The following is a 27,329-nucleotide window of genomic DNA, read 5'->3' on the forward strand; positions in this document are numbered from 1 at the left end:
CATGTGGCTATCTGGTTTTCCCAACACCATTTGTTGAAGAGACTGTTCTTTCCCCATTGTACATTCTTGGCTCCTTAATCATAAATTAATTGACCATGTATGTGTATATTTGTTTCTGGGCACTCTGTCCCATTCATTTGTGTGTGCCATTACCATACCACTTTCATTATATAGCTTTGTATTACAGTTTGAAATCAAGGAGCATGATGCCTATAGTTTTTCTTAAGATTATTTTGAATTTTGGGGCTCTTTGTGGTTCCATACAAATTTTAGGATTGTTTGTTCTATATCTGTGAAAAATGGCATTGGAATTTTGGTAGGGATTGTGTTGACTCTGGAAATTGCTTTGCATTGTGTGGAGACTTTAACAATATTCTTCCAATCCATGGGCATAGAATATCTTTCCATTTATTTGTGTTGTCTTCGGTTTCTTTCATCAGCATCTTATAATTCTCAGTGTACAGGTCTTTCATGACCTTGGTTAAATTTATTCCTAGGTTTTTGTTTTTGTTTTTTTTTCACAATTGTAAACATGGTTGTTTTTTAAATTTCTCTTTCTGATAGTTCATTACTGGTATATAGAAACCCAACAGGTTTTTTATATTGATTTTGTATCCAGTAACTTTACTGAATTCATATATTAGATCTCACAGTTTTTTGGTGGAGTCTTTAGGGTTTTCTGTATATAATGTCATGTCATCTGTGGATAGTGACAGTTTAGTTTCTTCCTTTCTGATTTGGATGCCTTTAATTTCTTTCTCTTGACTAATTGCTCTGGCTAGGACTTCAGGTACTACGTTGAATAAGAGTGGTGAGAGTGGGCATCCTTGTCTTGTTCATGACTATGATTTTAGCTGTGGGATTGTTATATATGACCTTTATTATGTTAAGTTGCATTCCCTTTATGTCCACTTTGAATTTTTAATCATAATGGAAGTTGAATTTTTTTCAAGTGCTTTTTTTTTTTTTGCATCTATTGAGATAATCATATGATTTTTATCCTTCATTTGTTAATGTGGTGTTTCACATTTATTGACTTGTGAGTGCTGAACCATCCTTGCATCCTTGGAATACTTGATTAGAGTGTATGATCCTTTTAATGTATTGTTGTGTTCTGTTTGCTAATGTTTTGTTTAGGATTCTTTTTATGTTCATGAGGCACATTGACCTGTAATTTTCTTTCCTTGTGGTTTCCTTTTCTGGTTTTGGTATCAGGATAATGCTGGTCTTGTAAAATGAGTTTTGAAGTGCTCCTTCCTCTTCTCTTTTTGGAAGAGTTTGAGGATTGGTATTAATTCTTCTTTAAATGTTGGTAGAATTCACCAATGAAGCAGTCTGGTTCTGGAGTTTTGTTTGTTGGGAGGCTTTTGATTTCTGATTCAGTTGTCTTACTAGTAGTAGGTCTGTTTGGATTTTTCTAATTCGTGGGTCAGTCTTGATAGGTTGTATTTTTCTAGGAGTTTGTTCCTTTCTTCTAGGCTACCCAGTTTGTTGGTGTATAAGTATTCATAGCAATCTCTTATGATCCATTGTATTTCTGTGGTATCAGATATAATAAAATAGTTTTTATTAAATAAAGTATTTTAATTTAAAATATGTCCCCTTCCTCTACCTTTTCCCTGGTTTCTCCCATAGCTTGCATGGATCTGATCTCATACTCAGTTCCAAATCAGTCTAACTTCTTCCAATATTAGACTGGTGGTTGCAGTGTTTCAATTGCTACTTTCCTCAAGAGTCTTAGAACTGGAACTCCTGTAGGATGCTCCTTAAGGCCCTTCACAACCTAGCCACACTCTGATGTACCAACCCCATTACTTGTAGTGGGTTGAATGGTGGCTTCCAAAAAGATATGTCCATATCCTAACCCCTGGAACCTTGAATGTTACTTTATTTGGAAAAAGGATCTATGCTGATGTAATTAAGTTAAAGGTCTTGAAACAAGATTATTGTGGATCTGAATGAGTGCTAAATCCAATATCCTTATAAGATGCAGAAGAGGAGAAGACACATACAAGGAGGAGGAGGATATATGAATAGAGACAGAGATTGGACTGATGTAGCCACAAACCAAGGAACACCTTAAGCCTCCGGAAGCTGGAAGAGGCAAGGAAAGGTTCTCCCCTAGACCCTTTGAAGGGTGCATAGCCTTACCAATACTTTGATTTTGGATTTCTCCAGAACTGTGAGACAGTAAGTTTCTGTTGTTTTAAGTCACCAATTTTTTGATAATTTATTACAATAGTAATAGGAAACTAATTTGAGTTTGTACCTTGAAATGGGGGTACTACTGTAACAGATATCTAAAAATGCAGAAATACCTGTTGAATCTGGCAGAAGCTGGAAGAGTTTTGAGAAGCGTGGTAGAAAAAGCCTAGATTGCCTTGAGGACTGTTGGCATAAATATGAACATTAAAGGTGATTCTGTTAAGGACTTAGAAGAAAACGAGGAGCATGATAGAAAAAGCTTATGTCATCTTAGAAAATACTTATATCGTTATGAATAAAATGCTGGTAGAAATATGAGCATTAAAGGCACTTTTGGAGAGGGCTTAAAGGGAACTGAGGGATGTGTTATTGGAAATGAAGAAGGATGACCCTTGTTATATAGGCAGAAAGCTGGCTGAATTGGATTCTACAGTTGTGTGGAAAACAGAACATATAAACCATGAACTTGGATAGTTAGAATTTCCAAGCAAAGTATTAAAGGTGTGTCATCTGGTTTCTCCTTGTTACTTATAGTAAAATGCAAGAGGAAAGAGAAATTGAAGAAGGAACTGTTAAGGAAAAAGGAAGCAGCTTTTGGTAATTTGGGAGGTTCTCAGTCTATCCAGATTGCGAAGGATCCTAAAATTAGGAGACTCAGTGTTGGGAATGCATGCTCTGTGAAGAAGGCCGAATGTGTGGCCAGATACCTTTTGTTGTATAGGTTAGGTGTGTGACTTGTGGATCCACTCAGCTATCTCAGCAGAAGCCAGAAATAAAGAGGGGCCTATCCAGGAGAAGGATCTGGGGAGGATCCTTGGGTAATGGCATGACCCTGGTGAGACACATAGGAGAACCTCAATGCTTTTGATTGCTGCATCAGTAGAAACACTGCCTGCTTGGATCAAAAGGACAGAGACAGGATGAAATGAGAGAAGGCTGTCGGGCTTCCAAAATTCTATAGGCAGGAAGTTGGCTAATAGAACTACATGGCTGCAAATGTGTGTTACCTTTCAAGAAAAAGGGAGAATGACACTGAGGGCAAAGCCATGGCAGGAAGCACAGAGAGTGGAGCAATAAGCCATGGAGAGTCAGGTCTTGAAATTTAATAGAATCTTCTGATGTAGTGTGAACTTGTTGAGACTGATGACTCCTTTACTTTCTACTTTCTCCCTTTTGGAATTGGAATGTCTGTCTTTGGAATTTGGAACGCCGATCTCACCATTGCATTTTGGAAGCATATAATTCCTTTTTTTAGTTTTACAGGCCACATGTGGAGAAGAACTTTGCCCTGGATGGATCACATACTGACTCACTCTTACCTAGTTTAGATGATTCACATGATGAAATATGAGATGTCTGATGATATTTTCATGAGCTTTTGGACTTAGAATTGATATTATAATGGGTTGAGATTATATTGGGGAGTGATGCAATGGAGTGAATGTGTTTTGTATGTAGGACAAATGTGGATTTGGGGGAGCCGAGGATGGACTGTAGTGGCTTGATTGGTGGCTCCTGAAAGATAAGTCCATGTCCTAACCTCTGGAACCTATTGTGTTAACTCTGACTACACCCAGAATCCACACTTTTGGCCTCAAGAGCTGTGAGAGAATAAATTTCTCTTATTTTAAGATATTGTTTGTGGTAATTTATTATGGTAGCCCTAGGAAAGTAATATATTGCTCTAGTACTGTCTTTTCCTCATTGATACCTTATTTATGGACATACCATATTACTCTCTCTTTGCCTAGTTATTTCCTCTCATAAAACTAACGTTTTTCTATTATGTTCTCATAATATTTGGTCAATTCTTATGTAATAATCTTTATTTCAAGGAATCATGTATGCTAATCTCTGTTGCTAAAATTTGACGTTCAGGAGACGAGTATTTCTTATTCATATTTATTTTGTCGAGGCATAGTGCACAGAAGTACATGCTCAATAATGCTGATTTCATGGAAGCGACCTTATATAAGGTTGCGTGTACTTCAAACCATCAGCAGAGTTACCTCTACAGTATAACTGACCTGTGGAAACTGGTCTTTGCTTGGATAATCCAGATAGGATGCTCAGTGTTGTCCCATGCACCTGCTTGTTGTGTTGTGAGCAAATATAAATTGTTAGCAGGTCCTTCATTATATAGACTAAAATTTTTCTCACTACAGATTTATCTACTGGTCCTGATTTATCCCTCTGAACCAAATCTCTTTTTTGTGTGTGGCAGTGTAGCAGGCTAGCAGACAGTAGTTTCTTTATTTGGTTTGTTTTGTAGACTTCATTATTCTGCTCATCTTCAGGTTTTTAATGTTTCTCTTAAATCAGAACTTTAGAAAATCAAAGAGGTTGAAGGGAATAAGTGTGGAAGAGGAAGAATTGAAGAGCATTGGGTAGATTGAAGGAGCTTGGGAGATAGAAAGCTCTTATTCTTAAGTTTCTGTTTGGGAAGCTCAGTTTTCAAAAATTTTTATTGGAGTATAGATGATTTACAATGTGTTAGTTATTTCTATACAGCAAAGTGAGTCAGTTATACATATACATATATCCACTCTTTTTTTTAGATTATTTTCCCATATAGGTCATTACAGAGTATTGAGTAGAGTTCCATGTATTATACAGTAGGTCTTTATTAGTTACCTATTTTATATATAGTAGTATGTATATGTCAATCCCAATCTCCAGTTTATCCCTCCTCCCCCCTACCTTCCTGGTAACCATAAGTTTGTTTTCTACATCTGTGACTCTATTTCTGTTTTGTAAATAAGTTCATTTGTTGAATACATGCAGAAAAAACTTTTGACGAACTTCAACATCCATTTATGATAAAAGCTCTCCAGAAAATGGGCATAGAAGGAAATTACCTCAACATAATAAAAGCCATATATGAAAAACCAAAAGCCAACCTCGTTCTCAATGGGGGAAAACTGGAAGAATTCCCTCTAAGAACAGAAACAAGACAAGGGTGTCCACTCTCACCACTATTATTCAACATAGTTTTGGAAGTTTTAGCCACAGCAATCAGAGAAGCAAAAGAAATAAAAGGAATCCAAATTGGAAAAGAAGAAGTAAAATTGTCACTCTTTGCAGATGACATGATATTATATATAGAAAACCCTAAAGACTCTACCAGAAAACTGCTAGCACTAATTGATGAGTTTAGTAAAGTAGCAGGATACAAAATTAATGCACAGAAATCTCTTGCATTCCTATACACTAACAACGGAAGAGCAGAAAGAGAAATTAAGGAAACTCTCCCATTCACCATTGCAACCAAAAGAATAAAATACCTAGGAATAAACCTGCCTAAGGAGGCAAAAGATCTGTATGCAGAAAACTTTAAGACATTGATGAAAGAAATCAAAGATGACACAAACAAATGGAGGGACATACCATGTTCCTGGATTGGAAGAATCAACATAGTGAAAATGTCTGTACTACCCAAAGCAATTTACAGATTCAATGCAATCCCGATCAAGTTCCCAATGGCATTTTTCACAGAACTAGAACAAGAAATCTTACAATTTGTATGGAAACGCAAAAGAGCCCAAAGAGCCAAAGCAGTCTTGAGAAGGAAAGATGGAGTTGGTGGAATCAGGCTTCCTGACTTCAAACTATACTACAAGGCCATAGTGATCAAGACAGTATGGTACTGGCACAAAAATAGAAAGGAAGATCAATGGAATAGAATAGAGAACTCAGAGGTAAGCCCAAACATATATGGGCACCTTATCTTTGACAAAGGAGGCACGAGTATACAATGGAAAAAAGACAGCCTCTTCAATAAGTGGTGCTGGGAAAATTGGACAGCAACATGTAAAAGAATGAAATTAGAACACTTCCTAACACCATACACAAAAATAAACTCCAAATGGATTAAAGACCTACATGTAAGGCCAGACACTATAAAACTCCTAGAGGAAAACATAGGCAGAACACTCTATGACATCCATCAAAGCAAGATCCTTTTGACCCACCTCCTAGAATCATGGAAATAAAATCAAGAATAAACAAATGGGACCTCATGAAACTTAAAAGCTTTTGCACAGTGAAAGAAACCATAAACAAGACTAAAAGGCAACCCTCAGAATGGGAAAAAATAATTGCCTATGAAACAACGGACAAAGGATTAACCTCCAAAATATACAAGCAGCTCATGCAGCTGAATACCAAAAAAGCAAATAACCCAATCCACAAATGGGCAGAAGACCTAAATAGACATTTCTCCAAAGAAGACATACAGATGGCCAACACACACATGAAAAGATGCTCAACATCACTCATCATCAGAGAAATGCAAGTCAAAGCCACAATGAGGTATCACCTCACACCAGTCAGAATGGCCATCATCACAAAATCTGGAAACCACAAATGTTGGAGAGGGTGTGGAGAAAAGGGAACTCTCCTGCACTGTTGGTGGGAATGTAAGTTGGTACAGCCACTATGGAAAACAGTTTGGAGGTTCCTTAAAAAACTACAAATAGAACTACCATATGATCCAGTAATCCCACTCCTGGGCATATACCCAGAGAAAACCATAATCCCAAAATAAACATGTACCATCATGTTTATTGCAGCACTATTTACAATAGCCAGGACATGGAAGCAACCTAAATGCCCATCAACAAATGAATGGATACAGAAGATGTGGCATATATATACAATGGAATATTACTCAGCTATAAAAAGGGATGAGATGGAGCTATATGTCATGAGGTGGATAGAACTACAATGTGTCATACAGAGTGAAGTAAGTCAGAAAGAGAAGGACAAATATTGTATGCTAACTCACATATACGGAATCTAAAAATGGTACTGATGAACTCAGTGACAAGAACAAGGATACAGATACAGAGAATGGACTGGAGAACTCGAAGTATGGGAGGGGGCGGGGGGTGAAGGGGAAACTGAGACAAAGCGAGAGAGTAGCACAGACATATATATATACTACCAACTGTAGAATAGTCAGTGGGAAGTTGTTGTATAACAGGGAGTCCAACTCGAGAATGGAAGATGCCTTAGAGGACTGGGGCGGGGAGGGTGGGGGGGACTCGAGGGGGGGGCGTCAAGGAAGGGAGGGAATACGGGGATATGTGTATAAAAACAGATGATTGAACCTGGTGTACCCCCCCCCAAAAAAAAATAAGTTCATTTGTTGGATTTAAATCATTATTCTTGGGAATTCCTCTTACTGCCCCTATTTAACAACATTTAAATATAACTTATAGTTTAGCATAAAAATCTGAGTGCCTGTTTTGAGTGTAGCCGTATGGTAGGTGCTGTGTGGGAAACAAAGGTAAATAAGTTATGTCCCCTACCTAAAGATATTTATAATTTAGTACTTTTTGCTAGGGATGTTTATAGGCTGATGAGGCTAAATTTTTACAGCACATATACTGTAACTTATACATCGAACCTGTGTTTATTCCACTGGTGGTGTTCTTACTGAAAATATTTTTTGGAATAACACTTATATTTACTGTCATGCTCTTTACTACATATAAAAATATTCTCTACAGAAGTAATTTTTTTCCTCTGTGTTAGGATTTTGGGGAGGAAACGTTATTTGGTGCTAAATATTGTATAAGACAAATGAAGAAATTGGAAATGCCAGACTTTGGGGGTTTTTCCTTTTTTAAACTTTGACCAAAGTAATAACTTACCTTTTTGGAAGGTGAGATGCTGATTAAATGGTCTCTCAAGGATGTTTTCTCCTCTAAGAGTAACCATGAGTTACTGGCAAATTGCCCCAGAAAGTAATTCAAGAAGAGTTCCAAAAGTATTTAGAGTGGTGGTATATTGAGGGAATAAGTGTAAGTGAATACTTTTGTAAGGTGATGATTTTGAGGATCATACTCATAGGTATAAATTCTGGTGTGTGGAAGAAGTCTTTTACCTGTGGTTGCATGATAAATGAGCATGTCAGTAGTTGTTTGGTCAAGTCAGATAATAAGTGCTGCGCTCTACTTTTTTAAAGGTTTTGTACCATTCCTATCCTTTTCAGGACACATCCTATTTAGTGTTTCCCATAGTTTCCTCTACTTTTAGCATTTTTGTTTGTTTTAATGCCATTGAGTTGGACACCATTAATAGCAAGAGCTGCTTTGAAGTTACTTATTGCTTTAAATTCCTGTGCCTGTCATGTTTATGTAGATGATTTAATCAGTTTTTCTCACCTCTTTCTCCCACTTTGTGACCATCTCAGACTCACAAGAATTACTCTGCATGTGTCTTGGATGTCCTCAATACTTCCCATTTATATTTAGCATTAGATTAGGTTTACTGAGACCAAAAAGAGAGATGTGGGCAACAACAAAGAATTTGTACTGTCTGTTTGGTGGTTGTGTCTCTTCTGGTTAAAATAGTTAAATCTACTTGGTTTAGATGTCTTGCAGTTTGTTTCGTACAGGACTGAATAATCTTTCACTTATTTCATTATTTCCAAAAGGCTTTATATTGCTTTGGCTATTTTTTATTATCTCCACTCTGGATAAATGGAAGTTTCTTTGGGCTTCAAGGCCAAAGACCTAATGCAATACACCAATTTTCTGTTAATTTTTTGATTAAAATATTTTCTGTTTTAAATAGTAAAAATATTGTTTACCCAAACATGTAGCTAAATGAAAATAATTGATAATATGACATTTAAAAATGTTTGTAAAACCAGGTTTTTGTGAAAAATAGGCAGTCTATTTTTTAACTTTTTACTTTTGTATAATACTTTATTGCCATTAAATTATACTCCTCAGTGACATTTCACTTACAGAAACAAAATAAATTATCCACTTTTTAGCTGTAGCTAATAAAGAGGAAAAGCCAAAATTAATTTCTCATGTGGGCTTTTCCAGTCATGATTACATGCTTGTAGTTGAGAATGATACCTCAGATAAGGATCATCAGTTCATTCTCTTTTTGCATTGTAGTAAATGGAAATCAGTAACTTTAATTTGAGGAGGTTTTTGTTTTTAGTAGAAGTTGTAATTTGGCTCTAAAATATAGTTTATAGGATCAAAACCATTTTTTATTTCCATCTATTAACTGATTACTTTTATTTTTCTAATAGTGAATTTATGGCAGAAGAAAGTAATGAAAAATTTTGGCAGTTTTTGGAAACTGTACAAGAATTAGCAATTTATAAACAAACGGGTAGGTGATGTACATATTTCAACTTTTAAGATATGTATCAATATTTATGTGCCTATATTCAATATGTTGACTGTTTTTAATGGTAAAGTTTAAGTGTAAGTGCTTAATTGGGTTAGTAAATCTGAATATTAAATTTGAAAAGATGTTTTTATGGAAACTATTCCAGGCATCCATTTCCAAAAATATAAGGCTTTAATACTTTGTTATAAGAAAACTCATGTAATTAGCAGTGTTTGGATATGACATTATAATCAAGAAGAAATAGAAATTGTTGAGTTATGATTTTCTTGTTACCTAGATTTCTTTGAAATAGTATTAGTTTTGCATCTAGTAATATTGAAATGTTTTTGCCAGAATACTTTTACTCCTGAATTCTTAAAGAGATTGTTAATACTTGAGTCTAACAAGTAACCTATGTGCTTTCATTTAATTATTTAGAAAATGGAGTTAGTTATTCCTACTTTTTTTATATTTATGAGAGTATATATATTTATGTATACATTATATTTTTAGAATGAACAAGTGTTTATTAATGTGTTTTTTAGGGAAAATCAGATGCTGAAATTAGGTTTTAGCAGCAGAGGCTAAAAGGTTAATTATTAATTATTATAAAGAAAGGTTAAAGAAAAAGGTTCATTTTCTATCTCTACAGAGAATAGAATAAATGGTATTAACATGAAATCTCTCAAGAGGGAATTCTTTAGCCTTTTAACTTAGAGAAAATGTCTTAACCATGGTGATTAAATAGTTTACGGTTTTATTCCTGAGTGTAAGTGTAAGATGAACAATGGTTTTGCATGTGTTAAGTGTTCATTTACTAGAGCCTGTTTGGCTAAAGCAGCTTTGAAGTTCAACAATTTTATGATTTTATGAGATAGGTTTAAGATAAAGAGAGCAAACATGCGTTTAATGATACTTTAAACTGAAATATTTCCAAAAACAAGTAATTTGCTCTTTCAAAAAACTTTTACTAAAAAGCTTTAGTATTCATTAATCATTGAGTCACAGGAGACAGTATGTGCTGCTTTAGATACTGAGAATACAAAGATGAATAAATGTGATCTGTGTTCTCCAGACCTTAAAATATGACGGAGACAGCAGAACAGCTACATATACTATTAGGTGATGAGAACTTTAACGGGGAGGGGTAGGTATAACATGGAAGTGCATAAAGAGGCACCTGGTCAGTATTTCAGAGAGAGCAGGATAGCCTTTCCAGTGGTGAATGCTGGAGTTGAGTTTGGATGACAGGATTTAGCAAGGCCATAGGGAAGGGAGACAGCAGAAGAGACAACAGGGGTAGATTATGCAGAGAAACTGTGACCACCTAGGAGTCTACTTGTAAAGCAGTGGGGGGTTGTTGTTCATTGGTTTTGTATTTGTCCTAAAATTTTAGTTTTGGTATTTGAGGTAAAAATAAGGTAGATTAATATGTCAGGTTTTCATGATAGTTAAAAAAAATCCAATACCTGATTTCCTGGCTCTCACCTAAAATCCTGAGTGTACCTTTCCCAAATCTGCTGTTCTTAGTACATGCTGTGTGGCCTTATTTGGTGCCATTTTGTATTGGAGAAGCAATCTTGAAAATTACTCTAATAAAATTTGAACCCTTTAAGTTGCTTAGATTTGTCAGCATATTTTATATCTAAATGAAACAGCATGTCTGGACAAACTGATGGCAGATCATTAACAAGTTGGAATATAAGCTCAGGAATACTTAAACTACTTTAAGCAGAGGAGATGTAAACTCTACTTTAGGGTTAAACCTAAAGTGAATTGTATTAAATAAGAATTACTAACACAAAAATATAATTCTGTTGAACTTGTTAATAATGGTAAGAGTCAAATGCATATTATTGCCTCATTGCTGACTGTTAGGCATAGGAAGAAATGGTATATATGAAGAATTAAATATGTTAAAAACTATCAGATTTTACTGAATTTGTTTTCAAGACATTATCTAGAGGAAACGTTTAAAATCCTTAGTTACTTGTAATTTTCTAGGTTGTTGAATCTCCATGAGACCCTCTAAATACTCTTCACTGAGGAAAAATTTCAGTAATCTACTTGCCTAAAAAAATTGTAAATATTGAACATTAACTCTTTGAATCAGGGTGCTAGTTGGATGCCATTTCGTGAGGACAGTTTAGGTGCCAGCATATTAAGACCTTTTAAACATTGAATTGCCTGTTCTTAAATCATTTTGTATGATTCTGCCACAGAGTTATGTATTTATTGATGTCTCAAGATTCAAGTGGCATGATATTAGCTGACCTAGGTAGTTTTGTGTGGTGAATCAGAAATGTCAAGCAAGGTTTATCTGACTCCAGAGCCCCTGTTTATTTCCACTTCTCTGTGTTCTCAGCATATAAAAATCTTATTCTCAAAGCCCTTAAAGATTTTAATGCTTTCCACACAAGTAAAGTTGCTCGTATATTTTAATGGGAAGAGTTTTAGAAAATGTTATGACATTTCTAACTCAGTTACTTATAACTGAGAACCAGGTTTGGGGTAGGAGGATGATTACCATCTGGATGTGTCACATTTGAAATGCTTGTGGAATATCCAAGTGAGGCTATCCAATAAGCTGATGTAAGGGAGATTTAGGTTAAAAAAAAAGTCTAAGCTAAAAGGTAGGATTTGGGAGTTATCAACATCAAGAAGGTAATTGCAGTTATAGGGAAAAGGGATAGAACGAGAAGAAAATAAAGAACACCAGTGTTTAAGAGATAACCAGAGGAAGAACGTGCAGTAGAGACTGAGTACCAGTGGAGGTAGGCGAAAACCTAGGAAGTATGATGTCATGAAAGCCAGGGGAATATTAAGTGGAAAGTGATAGACATTATCAAATACTAAAGATGAACCAAGTAATATAAACGTTAAGCTTTTGATGAAAGAAAAATTAGTGGTGACTTTGAGAGCAATTTTACTGCTGTAGTAATGAAAACTACAGGTCGAGGAAGTAGAGATAAGTATTGTTAACTCTTTCAAGATTGACTATGAAGCAAATAAGATGAATCAGTACATGACTCATCAGGTACTGCTGCCGGGTTTTTTTGTTTGTTTGCTTTTTGTTTTTTAAGATGAGAGTGATTTATGTGTATTAAATGCCAGTAGGTAAAAAAATCAAGTGAAAGCTGAAACTAAAGATGAAAGATATTGAAAGGGCAAAATCATTATCAGCAGGTTAGTTGATAAGCATGGATTTAGTTATTTTTAAACATTAGCTAAAATAGTCCAATGCATCCATGATTATCTTGCAAGTTGAGCCTAAAATACATGTTTAGTTTCTGTAAACCCCTGAATCTTACATACATTACTACATTAGAGACAGCCTTAACAGTGACCTTGACAAATTTTGATGTCTGTGGTCAGGCACTACTCACATTTGTTTGAGCTGACTCTCTTCTCTATTTTCATGTAAAACCAATTCCCTTTTGACTGATGCAGTCTTATTTTTGTTATGTTATTACATTAATTTTGACTATTTTGTTGACGCCATAGCTATTACATCTTTTTTAAGATCCTTTTTTAAGATAACATCTCTAATTGCTTTTGTGTTGCTTTTACTATTGAAGGCAAATCTTGCATTATTTTTTGATCCTTGGGGGGAAAACTCTCAATAACTTCCTGAGAAATCACTTAAAGTAGAAGTCAGTGAACACACCTACTCTCGTATGATGACTCTTTGAAATTACTGGATTAGGAAAGTATTATTGGCCTAGTATGAAGAGGTTTGTTCACTTCTTAAATGTTAATTTCAGAAATGTACTAAATGCCTATTTTGTGTACCAAGAGTAGAAATGTATAATTGAAAGGCTAGAAAAGATTCTTGCCTTACCAGTTTATAGCTTAATGGGAAGGACAGCATTAAACAAATAATTATACAAATAATTTTTAATTACAGTTTGAGAATTAATCTAGAGGTGGTATAGAGTCCTTTGCTATTTTTAGTCTCCTCTTAAATTGTAAATAGGCCCTATATCTTATCCATGTACTAGAACTCTACAACTTTGAAGTAAATTGGTCTGTTATGTTGGCCTCTTCCAAATAGATTTTAATGGCAAGATTATTTTCATCTGAACTTGTATTGATTGCCTGGACTTCACTGGAAGATAAAAATGAAGTAAATAATAAAGCAGAGATCTTGATTTTCCCTTTTGTTCTAACACCTTCTATTACAAACTTAAAATATGTCATTAATTTAGTTAGCTCTACAGTGAGAGATGTGCCAGTGTGTTGGATACGAAATACTAACATCCTTTTCTTTTGAATTCTTTTTATAGAATCAAATTATTCTTACTACAACTTAATCCTGAAGAAAGCGGGACAATTTTTAGACAATTTACATATCAATCTCTTAAAGTTTGCTTTTTCTATAAGGGCATACTCTCCAACTATTCAGATGTTTCAACAGGTATGTAAATGTACCCAAACTATATTTGACAAAGAAGCATACTAGCAATGTACATAAATCTATCTTAATGTGAATGTCTTTAGTTGAAAAAAATATCCAAACTTACAATACCTGGTTCCATAGCCTATCGTTGATTATATTTTCATTGTTACTATTGATTATAATATAATCGAATATTATGTAATTTTGTAGTTATTTGGGATAAGGAAATTATGAGGATTAATCACCATTGAAGTGAACTATAATGACAATTTTAATTTAATGGGACTTTTTCAACAATTTCAAAGTATGTTTTCCTACTATATAGTTGATTTTGTTAAAATATTTGATTCTGCCTGTGTAGATATTTTTACTTTAATTAGAGCAATAACTTAATAGTAGTTGATAAGCTATTTTAATCAAAGTAATGTGTGAGTTTTTGAAATGATATTGTAATTATCAACTACTGTAGCTAAGTGTAATCTTTGAAATCTTAGATTGCAGCCGATGAGCCCCCACCAGATGGCTGTGACGCATTTGTGGTTATCCATGAGAAACACACCTGTAAAATTAATGAGATTAAAAAGCTGCTGAAGAAAGCTACTTCAAGGTAAATTAATGATAGCCTGTAGTGAAAGAAGTGGTTTATAAAAAGAGATGAGGGTTGAAATAGAAATTTCTTATAATAAAAAATTTTAATATTCCAAGACATCGTATATTAAAGAATGTGCTCTGAATATATCTGAGTCTAAGTCCTTCTCTAAAATATATAAGTACTTTCAATATTTTATTTCGATTAGCTTTTGATTTTAGAATACCAAAATACCATAAAATATATCAGAGATACATTTTATATAATGTAAGTTGTTTTTTCAAATACAGGCAGACCTGAAAGATATTGTGGGTTCACTTCCAGACCACTTCAATAAAGTGAATACTGCAATAATTCACACAAATTTTTTGGTATCCCAGTGCATATAAAAGTTATGTCTACACTGTATTGTAGTCTATTGAGTGTACAATAGCATTATGTCTAAAAAATGTATATACCTTTATTTTAAAATATTTGATTGCTAAAAAATACTATCATTTGAGCCTTCAGTGAGTCTTAATCTCTTTGCTGGTAGAGAGTGTGAAATATTGCAAAAATTACAAAATTTGACACAGAGGAAATGAGCAAATGCTATTGGAAAAATGGTGCCCATAGACTTGCTCGACACCGTTGGCACAGATCTTCAATTTGTTAAAAATGCAGTATTTGCGAAGCACAATAAAGCAAAGCGTAATAAAATGAGGTGTGCCTGTAAACACACAAAAGTGTGGATTTATCTAGACTATATCTCTTTAAATATAAATTGAATGTGTATGTTGGGAATAAAAAATTAGTAAAAACAATAATATAGAATTGCTATTTTATAATGCATTATTCAAAACCTTTTTCTTCCAAGTATTTAATACAAGTGAGTATGGGAAGTAGGAAGGAGGTTATTAACTTAGTAGTGATTTTTACGGAGTAATGCCTACCAGTATGTTTTACTGCCTGATTGTTTATACTTTAAGAAATATTAAAGTTGTTTCTCTAATTTTGAATGAGTTCTTTATGTATTAAACAGTAACATATTTAGTAATTTATATTAGTACTTCTTTTATTTGTTGAAAACTTTTTCTAATATTTACTTATATTTCATATTAATTTTGATATACAGAAGCTTTTATTTTTATGTAGCTAAAGTTTTCCTTTATGTATGTATATTTTTATACTTACACAGTTTTTCCCAAACCTGAGTGAGAGATTTTACTGATATTTTCCAGTAGTTTTCCTTTTACCTTAAACTTTTAATCTGTCTGTAATTTATTTTCATAGGAAGGCAAGGCAAGCATCCAGTTAGATTTTTTTCCCCTCAGGTGGCTAGTCAGTTATTATGTTCATTATATTTATATTATAGTCTATTTTATAACTATTTGTTCTATACTGTTATGTTTCTTGTAACACTGCCATGTTGTTAGTATTTATTGCTTTATAATTTATTCCAATATCTCACAGGACAGTTTCCTCTTCATTGCTGCTTTTTTTTCCTCCAGAATTTCTTAGCTCTTTTTGCTTATTGATGCTTTCAGACTAACATTTGAATCCTTCCTCTTCTGCCAAATTGCTTCTTGAAAAAATCTTGGTTGGGTTTTGATTAGAATTATATTAAACCTATTAGTTAATTTTAAAAGAATTTAAATGTTTATTTTGAATCTCTCAGCAGATAACATAGTATGTTTTCTGTTCATTCCTTTTAAAACTTTAGAGTTTTATAATTTTCCATATTTTTAAAATGAGAAATAATTGTTTTGTTTTATCAGTTGTTTTTCATCTATTAAGATGAATTCAAAGTTTTTCTCTTTGGACATACTATGTATTATGGTAATATATTTTAAACTATTACACCCTTGCGTTTTTAGGGAGAACTGTTTGTTAATGGTGTGAAATTATCTTAATTGCTGTTGAATTAAAATTACTTATATCTTTATTAAGATTCATTTGTATCCTTTAATGAGATTAGCTATTATTTAAACTATGCCATTTTTAACGTTATTCTAGCTTTATATAGTGAGTTAGGCAACCATGTTATTCTATAAGAGTTGGTACAGCACAGGAATTACCTGTTCCTCTAAAGCATTAATAGACTATGAAATTGTCAGCCCTAATATGTTTTGTTTTTCTTTGCCTAGTGCATTTTTTTAAAGGAATTTTAGTAACTTTTAAAGTTTATTATTGTTATTGATTTCTGACTTCTGATGTCTGAAGTTATAATTTTCTTATAGACACTAATACTAAATTAAATGTTTAATTTTAGATGTTTAATCTGAAATTAAGATTAAAAAAAGGTTAACATCAAGCTGTTTGGGAGAGGCAACCTGCCGTGGGACCTTGTGAGTCCTTGCATGTTCTTGCTTGGTCTGACCAGTAAAAAACACAAGATGTGGACTGCTCTTTACCTGAACCATTTCTCAGGGTTGTGCTTATAGTGAGCAACCTTGAGGAACTAGGTAATGTTTCCTTTTGGAAAGAAGAGCGGGCTTATTTACTGCTTGTTAGAAAACTGTGGTTCCCCAAGTACAGTGATCCTCAGTTGCAGCGTACACCTACTGTTTGTATGGTATCTGTTTAGGCGTATATTTTGTCACACAGCCTCCCGTTGTGGAACTTGGGGAGCAAATATAATGCTCATGCTGCTTGCTGTGCTTTGAGCAATGAAGTCCTTTGTCTTTGACACAGGAGTCTCATGTCTTCTGCCAGAATCCATAAAATGACAAAAGCCTAACTTACTACTTTGTAAGTAGTCTAAAACCAAGCCTTAGACCTTTTACAGTTCTTGACAGTTTTAGAAACAAGGGTGGGATATTGACAGACACATGTCTTCCTCTGAAAGAGGAAGGACAAGGGCCCCCTGGGTTGGGGAGACAAAAGCGCAACACTTGAATTTTTTCCATACTGCTCCCCTCTCTTTCCCCCTGCCATGCTACATGCCCAGTGGTCCTGGCTGGGTGATAGCAGTCTTCTGATAACTGCTACTGTAGCTCCTCACACGTGATTTTTGATCTTTGTTCCTACCGGAAAAGGCACCCAAGCTCAACTGATGGGATTTGGAAATTGCTCATAATGGGGAAGGCAATGAAAATGATCTCTAGACCAATTCAGTGTACTTTTAGTTTTGTTTTGGCTCCCACATCCAAATCTATAACTGGTATCGATATTGTATGTGTATATACTTTGAATGCTGTGAATGCTCATGAAGTCTAAAGGGAGACGCTCTCGTTGGGAGACTACACATGTACTGCCTAGTCCCAGGTTGTCCAGCGGAATCAACGTAGAATCCCAGAAGAAGGGGAAGATCACAACTTCAGTTGCAGACTGAATGGCTGCTTGAAAACCCAGAGGCAGTTTCCAAGTACAGCAGCGCCACCTGCCTGACTCAGCCATCTAGTACACCCGTTTTTAAAAAGAGAAACTTAAAATTGCTAAGCTTTAGTTGAAACTGAACACCTGACTCAGGAAGTCTTGTGACTCTGTATCTGATGCTTACATTTTGACATAGGTCAGCTAGACGAACAAGGTGGAAGGGACCCAGCGAGTCTCTCTGGTTGAGTGGAAATAGTATATTCAAGAGCACAGTTACTTCAGAAGCAGCAGTGGTCCTCCTGTGGGACAAGCCAAATGCCCAATCCACTACTGGAAGTAAAATTTCTGACTCAGTGGGGCCCTTAGTTCACATTTGTTTCCCTTAATGCCTGGGTCAGGTTACTGATCCATTCAACTAAGTTACAAGCTGGTGGTGTCTTAGGGCTGCTACTGCTGTTCGTCCCGGCTGCAGGTATGTAAAACCCAAAGCAGATGTGGTCAGTCAGCTCATTGGGCAGAATTCAAGGCAGTTCTCTTATCCCTGACCAACCCCTGACCCCTTAATGAAACTCACGACATTTATACTGACCCCTGGGGTGGTGCCAGTGGCCTGCCTATCTGGTCTGCCGCTTGGAAGACTGCCAGCTGGCAGGTTAGAGGCACCGCTCTTTGGGGCTGTACGCTGTGAGATAAACCGCACCTGCCCATCTGACAGTCTGGACTACTTCTGTAGATACACACAGTCCACACCCAGCACACAATGAGTCTGAGTGGGAGTCAAGCTGCATGTCAGGACTGCAGCATCGAATTGCTGCTGTTGATACCTGGCTCCACCGTTGCATGGAAGATGCACCAGCATAGACAGGAGCACAATAAAGGACTACATTTTTCTGATGTAAGATCTACCACAGCATACCTGACTTGAGACTTCTGTCCAGAGGTGGTTTCTTTCTCTTGTGGTAAAGGTGTCCACATTGCACTGGGCCACCACCCGTTCCTGGCAAACTGACTGTGTCAGATCTTTGATCCTGCTCTTGGTGCTACCTTTGGTGCTTCATCCCTGTTGATACTTCTTCAGGTTATGGTTTTGCTGCTTAAATCCAATCAGCTAGCTCTGGCCACACCAGTGTAGCCCTTGAATCTAAACTTTTGTTCTTCTGGCTTTCCAGGTCATCTATAGTCTGGCAATTATGCACTTTATTTCACAGAGGCTACCAACACTAGATCAGTAGTCAAAGTATTCACTGAACGTTCCACATTTTCTACCATCCACAGGCACCTGGTTTCTGAGCACACTAGAATGGCCTCCTCAAAAGTTAATTCAAAAAGATATGACTCTACCTCCTCACCTTCTCGTCCATAGACTTTTTTTTTTAGTGATTATTTTTTAAATAACTTTTATTGAGATATAATTCACATACAGTAAACTGCAAGTATTTAAAAGTGTACAATTTTATATATTTTTTCTTGTTAGTAATGTGTATACAGCAATCCCAATCTCCCAGTTCATCCCACCCCAACCCCCTGGTCCATAGACTTTAGTAAAGCAGTTTGATCTCTGGATGTGACCATGCTCAGAAAGGTTTCATCTCTTGGCCACCTCTTGTGAAATGATTAGGATGAAAGAGGTAGGAGGTTATATAGATTTGTCCAGGATTTTGCCACGACCATTGCTGGATGTCATGTATCTTTCCTTGGTTGGTACAGCCTCCATGTGGTCGCCCAGACAGAAGGGGCTTGAATAATTCAAAGTTTAATTTTGGTGCAGCCCACTGGATTGTTTTGTTGGAAATATCATGAAGGTCCTGGATCATGAGGATAACCAGTTGGTTGAGTCTACTGCTTACCAAGTCGTTCTACAGTGGCCACATGGGCCTTGGTGGGGGCCATAATGAGTCTTTGTAAGTTTCTTAAAAATGCTCGTCTCACTTGAACCTGATTCTTCCAGATGAAAGGTGTGGATATGAATAGAGGATGATTAGAAAATAGGTAAAATTGTAGGTGTTGGGATGGGACACATCGATTTCATGGCTGCTTACGTAGAACTGCAAGTCTAGCACCTGACCTTAGGCTCTGAAGGTGTGGGAAGGGGAAAAATTGTTTTCTTTGATCCTGGATCCAGCACAGCAGCATGTCAAAACAGGCACACGGTCTGCCTGGGTTGGCCAGCAGCTGTGGCTGACAATCTGACCTGCTGCGGGGTTTGTCATTCCTCTACACGTGATGTGAATATGGCCAGGCCTGGGCCTCACTTGCGCCTGACTTCCATCAGTGGCAGCTCCTAAGCATACATTCCTCCCTCCCCCAAATTCATGTATAAACATCTGGGCTAGACAACCCTTCTTTTAATCTTAATGATATAAATTTATATATACTTCCATCCCCGGAGCAGCCTGGGGTTAGGCCACATATGCTCATTGATGCTGCAATACTAGGTGCAAGTTTAACAGTTTTGGGAACTGGAGTGACTTGTGCTGTTTTGGGGTTAAATGTTTGTATTTCCAGAAAGTAGGCACAAAATGTTTCCATTGGGAGTAGGGGTTGCTTTCTTGGTCCATTTATTGCCCCTAGTAAACATTTACAGTTGTAGCGGATTATAGACAGACCTTAGGCTACCTGCTATCTGTCTGCAATAGAACATTTTAGCCCCCTTGGGACTTTGTCACAGTTAGCTGAATTTGGGACCCTGTGGTTAATACTGCAGATGGGCCCCACCCTGCAGCTTGGAGTCTTGTTGATAGTGGCCTTAATTCAATGCTATATGAGACAGATTGAATGCATTTAGTCCCTTCTTCTGTTGGTTATGAGTAGCATAGTTATAAAAATTTGAGTTCGGTCAAGCATTTGTCAGGCCAAGAGGTGGATTGTTGGGAGAGGCACTCTGCCAAAGCCCCTGAATGTCTTTCTGGGTATGGCAAGACTGTGAGGACTTAAATGCTCTGTACCCAGGCCATTTCCCAGGGTTGTGTGCAGCAAGTGACTTCTAAGGGATGAGTAAATGTCTGCCTCTGGGACAAAAGAGTAGGTTGTTGACTGCTTGTTATAAAATGATGGGTTTCCCATGCTCAGTGTTTCGTAGCTGTGGTGCATACCCACTACATGTGTAGCATTCTTGTGGGTCCATTTTCACCCCCATGGAATGTGGGGGCCACAGGGAACTGATGCAAACATGCTAAACAGTGCTCATGCTGTTTGTGAGCCGTGAGTAGTATATTTCTTTGTTTCTGACCTAAGAGTCTGTCTTCTGCCAGAATCCATGAAACAGCAAAGGGCAAATTTATTAGCTTGTAAGTGGGATAAAATCAATTCCCTAACCTGACAGAAGCTAAATGCATATATGTACATATATATATGTATACACACACACACACACAGTAGTTATATATGTGTTTTACATGTGTATGTATATATGTGTATATATGTATATAGTGTTAACCTATTTTTTTTTTGTGAGCCTTAGGCACATAATCTGTGGTTTATGTCACACTATCAACATTGGTCCATAGTGGTGGTTTTTTTCATTTAAGCAAATAATGTATTTATGCACAGATATATATACAGTAATAAGAACATTTTAATTTTTTCCCTCTCTGTAGATGTTTCTCATTCTTAAGTTTTCTTTTCATTTTCTTTCAGTTTTAACAGATTAGATTTATATTTATTTTTAGAGCAATAACTGATGCATTTATTTATTCTACTTTTTTAAGGTTCTAATCTATTACCTTTTGCCTTTGGTTGATTTATTCTGCCTTTGGTTGAGTTAAAATTTTGTTTTTGCTTTTTTTTTAAAATTTAGCACATTTAAGCCATCAAAGTTGTCTTTTTTTGCTATGTGGTATTCTTGTCCCAATTCCCTAAACTACTTTTATTTCCTTGTAGGGGGCAGGGGAGAGAAAGTTATACTCATTTAGGACGGTAATGATTGCTGTCACTTCCTCCCAAATAAATAAATGACATTTTAGTGTAATATCTGTCAAGTTTGGGGCAGATTCAGACCATGGATCTTTGAACCATGGAATGGGAAGTAGGAAAGAGACAAAGAATTATACTATCTTTATTGTTGGCTAGTACGTTTTTGCATTTCAAGTGGTAAGGTGCGTTATGTTTTAGATAGGAAGGCATCAGTTATGATTCTAAGTTAAACTGCGTAGATTTTATAATTAGTAGGTTTTACTCCCAAATTATAGTATAAAGTTATTATTAGTTTTCAGCTTCATTAAGAGTTTTTGACTTTTTCTGTGTCTTTAAAAATATTATTGGAGATTTGGGAAATGTAGCATTAAGGACTGCTCTCCGATTGCCACTTCAAATCTGCATGACCCTCTTTTTTTGTCCAAAATGGAAAGCTGCATTTTAAAAAATTTTTACTTTAGAAAAGATTTTATTGGAGTATAGTTGTACAAAAGCTGCATTTTAAAAGTTAAAAAAAAAGTACATGGTCATTATTAAAATATTCAAATACTTCAGAAAAAATACAAAGTAGAAAGGGAAAATGACCCATAATTCTGTTAAGTTTGGTATATTTTTTTCTTATTTAATACATATATTCACATGCAGATATATTCTTTTCTTAAAAACTTACATGGGATTGTACTATAAAGGATGTCTTAGAACCTTCCCCTGCTGAATTATACATCCCTGCATGTCTTACATATAAATAAATATGCTTTGTCCTTGTGGAGCAGGACCCATTTATATAGTGTGTTGTATTTCCACTTGCCACATAGTGGATGCTCAGATATTTATCAAAAGAATGATACCGTAATTAAATGAACAAGTACGTTTAATTAATCCCACCTCTTGTGATGGGGATATAAGCTATTTTATGTTTTTCCTCTATTATAAACAATATATGAACATCCATGTACATATATTTTTATGTACATGTATCTTTATACTGTTATCTTGATATTTTCTTAGGTAAATTTCTAGAACTAGAACCACAAGGTAAATAAGTGTATGCATTTAAAATTGGTACATGTTTTGGAATTTTCTAAAAGCTGGTTATGTTTTATACTCCCATTTCTGACATTTTTACCAATGCTAATTTGTATGATTTCCCTTTGTAATCTTAGTCAATTGAAGAAATGTAACTTTCTATTTTTAAATGTAATCTATTCAATTTTTAAAAACTGTATTCTCTCTTATGGAGTAATTCTCCTTACACATAGTGTAATTTTTTTTTTATTACCTATGATACACCCATATGGTTCGTGAGCTAATTAAAAAAGCAGACTTTGACAGGTACGTGTTTTAGGGTATAAGAAGACATCCTTACAGACTCATGAACAAATGGTGTATTAGCCTTTATCTTTGTCTCTGGAAAATCTATTTTGTTTCTTCTAATTTTTTTATATTCATCCTCAAGATTTATCTAAGCATTAGCAGGCTTTCCAATTACCAATAGTAGTAAATTATTTGAAAACATTTATCTTTAATACTAATATTAATTTCATTGTGAAGATAGAATTTACTAATATGTATAAAGAATCTTGCATAGCGCCTGGCAAATAAGATGTCAGAGTCTGTTTATGATGGTAGGGCAGACCATAGGACTGCTCTGTTTGTTTGATTATCCTTGGGGATTTAATGAATTGTAACTCATATTGAGAATGGATAATCTTTGCAAGACATAGTACCTTTATTTTGTTTTTTTTAAAGATTTGGAGCCTGTTTTCAGGAAATGTGAGCTATAATGAAAAGTTATATTCTTCCAATTGAAGATAATATAAACTTTATTTCACTGAAAATATGTTGCCATTTATATGTTATTTTTAAAGATAGTGAACATTGATTGAAAATAAAATTTTTTTAGTATTCAGTGTTGGGCTAACCAAGTAATATTTTTCTTTTCTGTCATTTAGAAGTTCTGTGCGCAGAAGTCACCAAAGGAAATTTAAATTACTTTTGTGTGATTTTATATATAAAATATGTGATTTTCTTACATATAAAATAACACACATATAGACACATACATTTATATATATGTGTACAAGTGTACACACACACACGGGTGAGTCAAAAATTATCTGCACTCGGGCTGTAGAATTTATTTTAATTAACTTTTAGGAAAGACAAATACATCATTTTTCAACATAATCTCCTTGCTTTTCAGTACACTTTGTTCATCTGTCAACAAGCTTTCAGATTCCCTCATTAAGAAATGTTTTAGGCTGAGGTGTGAGCCACTAATGTACCACTGTCTTCACTTCTTCATCAGAAGTGAATCTTTGTACTCACAGGGCTGCATTCAGGGGACCAAACAGGTGAAAGTCCAATGGAACAAGACTGTAGGGAGGATGCTTCAACACCTCAAAACGAAGTTTTTGCAGAGTGTCAACAAGGTGGGCAGAAGTGTGCGGACGTGCACTGTCATGCAAGATCGCAACGCCCTTGGATAGCAGTCCTCTGGGTTTAATCCGAAGTTTAGCCTTCAGCTCTTCAGTAAGCATCTCACTGTAACAAGCGCTATTGGTTGTTGAACCTTTTTCGTGATAATATTCCCATAGTGGCCCTTGAGAATCCCAGAAAACTGTAAGCATCAATTTTCCAGCTGATGGTTGACTTTTGAACTTTTTCTTGGTTGGTGATTGAGAATGTTTTCATTCCATACTCTGCCGTTGGGCTCGTAGTGATGAATCCACGTCTCGTCACCAGCAATGATTCTCTTTAAGAAACTTTCACCTTCCTTAGAGTATGGGTCCAAATTTTATTTGCAGATATCCAAACACTTCTGTTTATACTCTTCTGTGAGTTGTTTTGGCACCCATCTTGCACAAACTTTTCGAAACCTTAGTCTCGTGGATTATTTCATAGGCACAGCCATGGCTGGTTTGCAAATGATTTGCCACATAACCCGCTGTCATTCGTCTGTTTGACAGAACCATTTCATGTGTGTGCTCAGTGTTGTCATCAGTCGTGGACGTGGATGGGCGTCTGGCTCCTTTTTGATGGCTAACACTTGTGCAACCTTCCCTGAACTTCTCTATCCATTCATATACACTTCTTTGCAACAAAACACTTTCTGCATACTGCGCACAGTCTTCGATAAATAATGGCACCAGGTACACCCTCAGACCACAAAAAATGAATTACTGCATACCACTCTTCTTTTGTGCATATCACAACTGGGGCGTCCATTTTTGGTCATACTGCAGTTAAAAATGAACTGATGTAACACGTTCACACGTGCACTACAGTGACTGGGGAGACAGTAGCCTTGAACAGAAAACGCTGATAAGACAGTGCAGCCAACAAGTTTTAATATAACTGGAGTGCAGATAACTTTTGACTCACCCTTGTATATATACGTAGGTGAGTCAAAAAATATCCGCGCTCTGGCTGTAGAATTTACAGAAGTTATTTAATATAATTGGAGTGCGGATAATTTTTGACACACACACATTAATGCATGTATATATATTTCTATAAGTTTTATAAGCAGAAATTATGAAGTTTCATGATATATTTCTCATATGCTCTTTAAGTTCTTGTTTGTGTTTTGTTTTCATTTTAGGCCCAGACCTTATCTGTTTAAAGGAGACCACAAATTTCCTACAAACAAAGAAAACTTACCAGTGATTATTCTTTATGCAGAAATGGGTACCAGAGCATTTCATAAATTTCACACAGCGTTGTCTGAAAAAGCTCAAAATGGGGAAATTCTTTATGTTCTTCGGCATTATATTCAGGTACATGTTTGTTTTGTCCAAGATTATTTTGGCTATTAAAAATACATTTTATGATACTTTCTCTACTAGATTTTACATAATAATTTCCCCTAGAATAGTTATTTAAAGATTTTTAAAAATTAACACAACTATCAAATGTGAATTTTATGTGGAAAAATATATTGAGATTCTGTGTCTTTTCTGGAAGTATCATGTTTGTATTTCTTTCCTTTATCATATATCTGGAACAGATTTGAAATTTGGATAAAAAACAAAGCCATGCAACAATAGCATGCATAGTATTTGCTAGGATTCATAGATATTGTTATTTTTAATGAAATACATTATGATGAGGATCTAATTTACTTGGTATATTGTTAGTATATATTAGTTCAAAGTGCTAAGCAGTGGTATAGGAATGCTCTCAAGCCTATTTGTCTGAAAGGCTGATTACTTTCTTATTCAAGTTTCAGATCAAATGTGTTGTGTTATCCCCTACCCCCCCCGCCTCTCATTGCTGTCACACTCCATCACATTATTCTGTTTTAAGGACTTCATAGCACTTATTACTATACTATCTCAAATTTTCTTTCCTTAACACCTCCACCACACACACATCCACATCCACACACACACACACACACAACCAAACTCTTACCATCACACATTAAAATATAGTGGCCATTAGAGGAAGGACTTTGCTTTTTTACTTCTATGTTCCCAACAAGGAAGGAGTGTTTTAATTTGCATTTCCCAAAATATTCTTGATGAATATTAACATTTAAGGTAATAAAAGGATTACGGATATACTTAATTGCCTATCCATATCCTTTGCCTAATTTTATATTGGATTCTTTGGGGCTTCCTCCCCCACTTACAGATTTTTAAGAACATATTCTGAATACTGATCTTTTCTTCTACACTCTGCAAACATCTTCTTGTGTATTTCTGGTCTCCTGGTAATAAAAAAAAAATGTCATATTTCATTTAGTGCAAGTATTAATTGCAATTGTAGTCAAATTTATCCAACTTTTCCTTAATGGTTTCCTTCATGATGCCATAAAGATATTTTCTTATTTTCTTGTGAGAATTAAAATGTTGTTCTATGTGTTTTGGTCTTTAATTTATCTGGAATATATTTGAATATGCCATGAGGTAGAGAAATAATTTTAGTTCCATATGGAAATTCATTGGTCTGCACAAAATTCATTGGACAGTTAACTCTCCGTTCCAATCCATCATATACCAAGTTTTCTTATAGGCATGTATGTTTTTTAAACTGTTCCAATAATATATCTGTTCTCTACAAATGTAATATTATTTTAACTGTAGTAGCTTTGAAATTTAAAGCAATCTTGAAAAAGAGGAACAAAGCTGGAGGCATCACACTTCCTGATTTCAAACTATATTACAGAGCTATAGTGATTTAGACACTATGGTATTGGCATGAAACAGATACATAGAGCAATGGAACAGAACAGAGAGCCAAGAAATAAACCTGTGCATATGTGATCAACTAATATTTAATAAGGGAGCTAAGTATACTCAATGGGGAATAGATAGTCTCTTCAGTAAATGGTGCTGGGAAAACTGGCATCCACATGAAAAGAATGAAACTGGACCCGTGTCATACACCAGTCACAAATTAAGTCAAAATGGATTAATGACTTAATCATAAAATCTGAAACCATAAAACTCCTGGAAGAAAACATAAGGAAAAAGCTTCTTGACATTGGTCTTGGAAGTGAGTTTTTGGATTTGACCCTGAAAGGAAAGGCAGTGGAAGCAAAAATAAACAAGTGGGACTACATCCAACTAAAAAGCTTCTGCACAATTAAGGAAACCATCAGCAAAATGAAAAGGCAACTTACTGAATTGGAGAAAATATTTGCAAATCATATATATGATAAGGGGTTAATATCCAAAATATATAAGGAACTCATACAACTCAATAGCAAATAAAAAGAAACAATTCAGTTTAAAAATGGGCAAAGGACTTGAATAGACATTTTTCTAAAGAAGACATGCA

The 27,329-nt window shown here is 35.3% G+C and overlaps 1 protein-coding gene across 1 annotated transcript in view; it reads left to right on the forward strand.

Moving 5' to 3' along the window:
- UGGT2 (UDP-glucose glycoprotein glucosyltransferase 2) overlaps window positions 1-27,329 on the forward strand; it is a 181,445-nt gene that overhangs the window by 13,179 nt on the left and 140,937 nt on the right. The window contains exons 2-5 of the mRNA XM_057707936.1: window positions 9,263-9,345; window positions 13,632-13,762; window positions 14,239-14,351; window positions 25,147-25,321. Coding sequence (XP_057563919.1) covers window positions 9,263-9,345; window positions 13,632-13,762; window positions 14,239-14,351; window positions 25,147-25,321 — 502 coding nt within the window. The remainder of the gene's footprint in view (window positions 1-9,262; window positions 9,346-13,631; window positions 13,763-14,238; window positions 14,352-25,146; window positions 25,322-27,329) is intronic.

Source organism: Hippopotamus amphibius, chromosome 14 (assembly GCF_030028045.1).
Source record: "Hippopotamus amphibius kiboko isolate mHipAmp2 chromosome 14, mHipAmp2.hap2, whole genome shotgun sequence".
Classification (NCBI taxonomy): Eukaryota; Metazoa; Chordata; class Mammalia; order Artiodactyla; family Hippopotamidae; genus Hippopotamus; species Hippopotamus amphibius.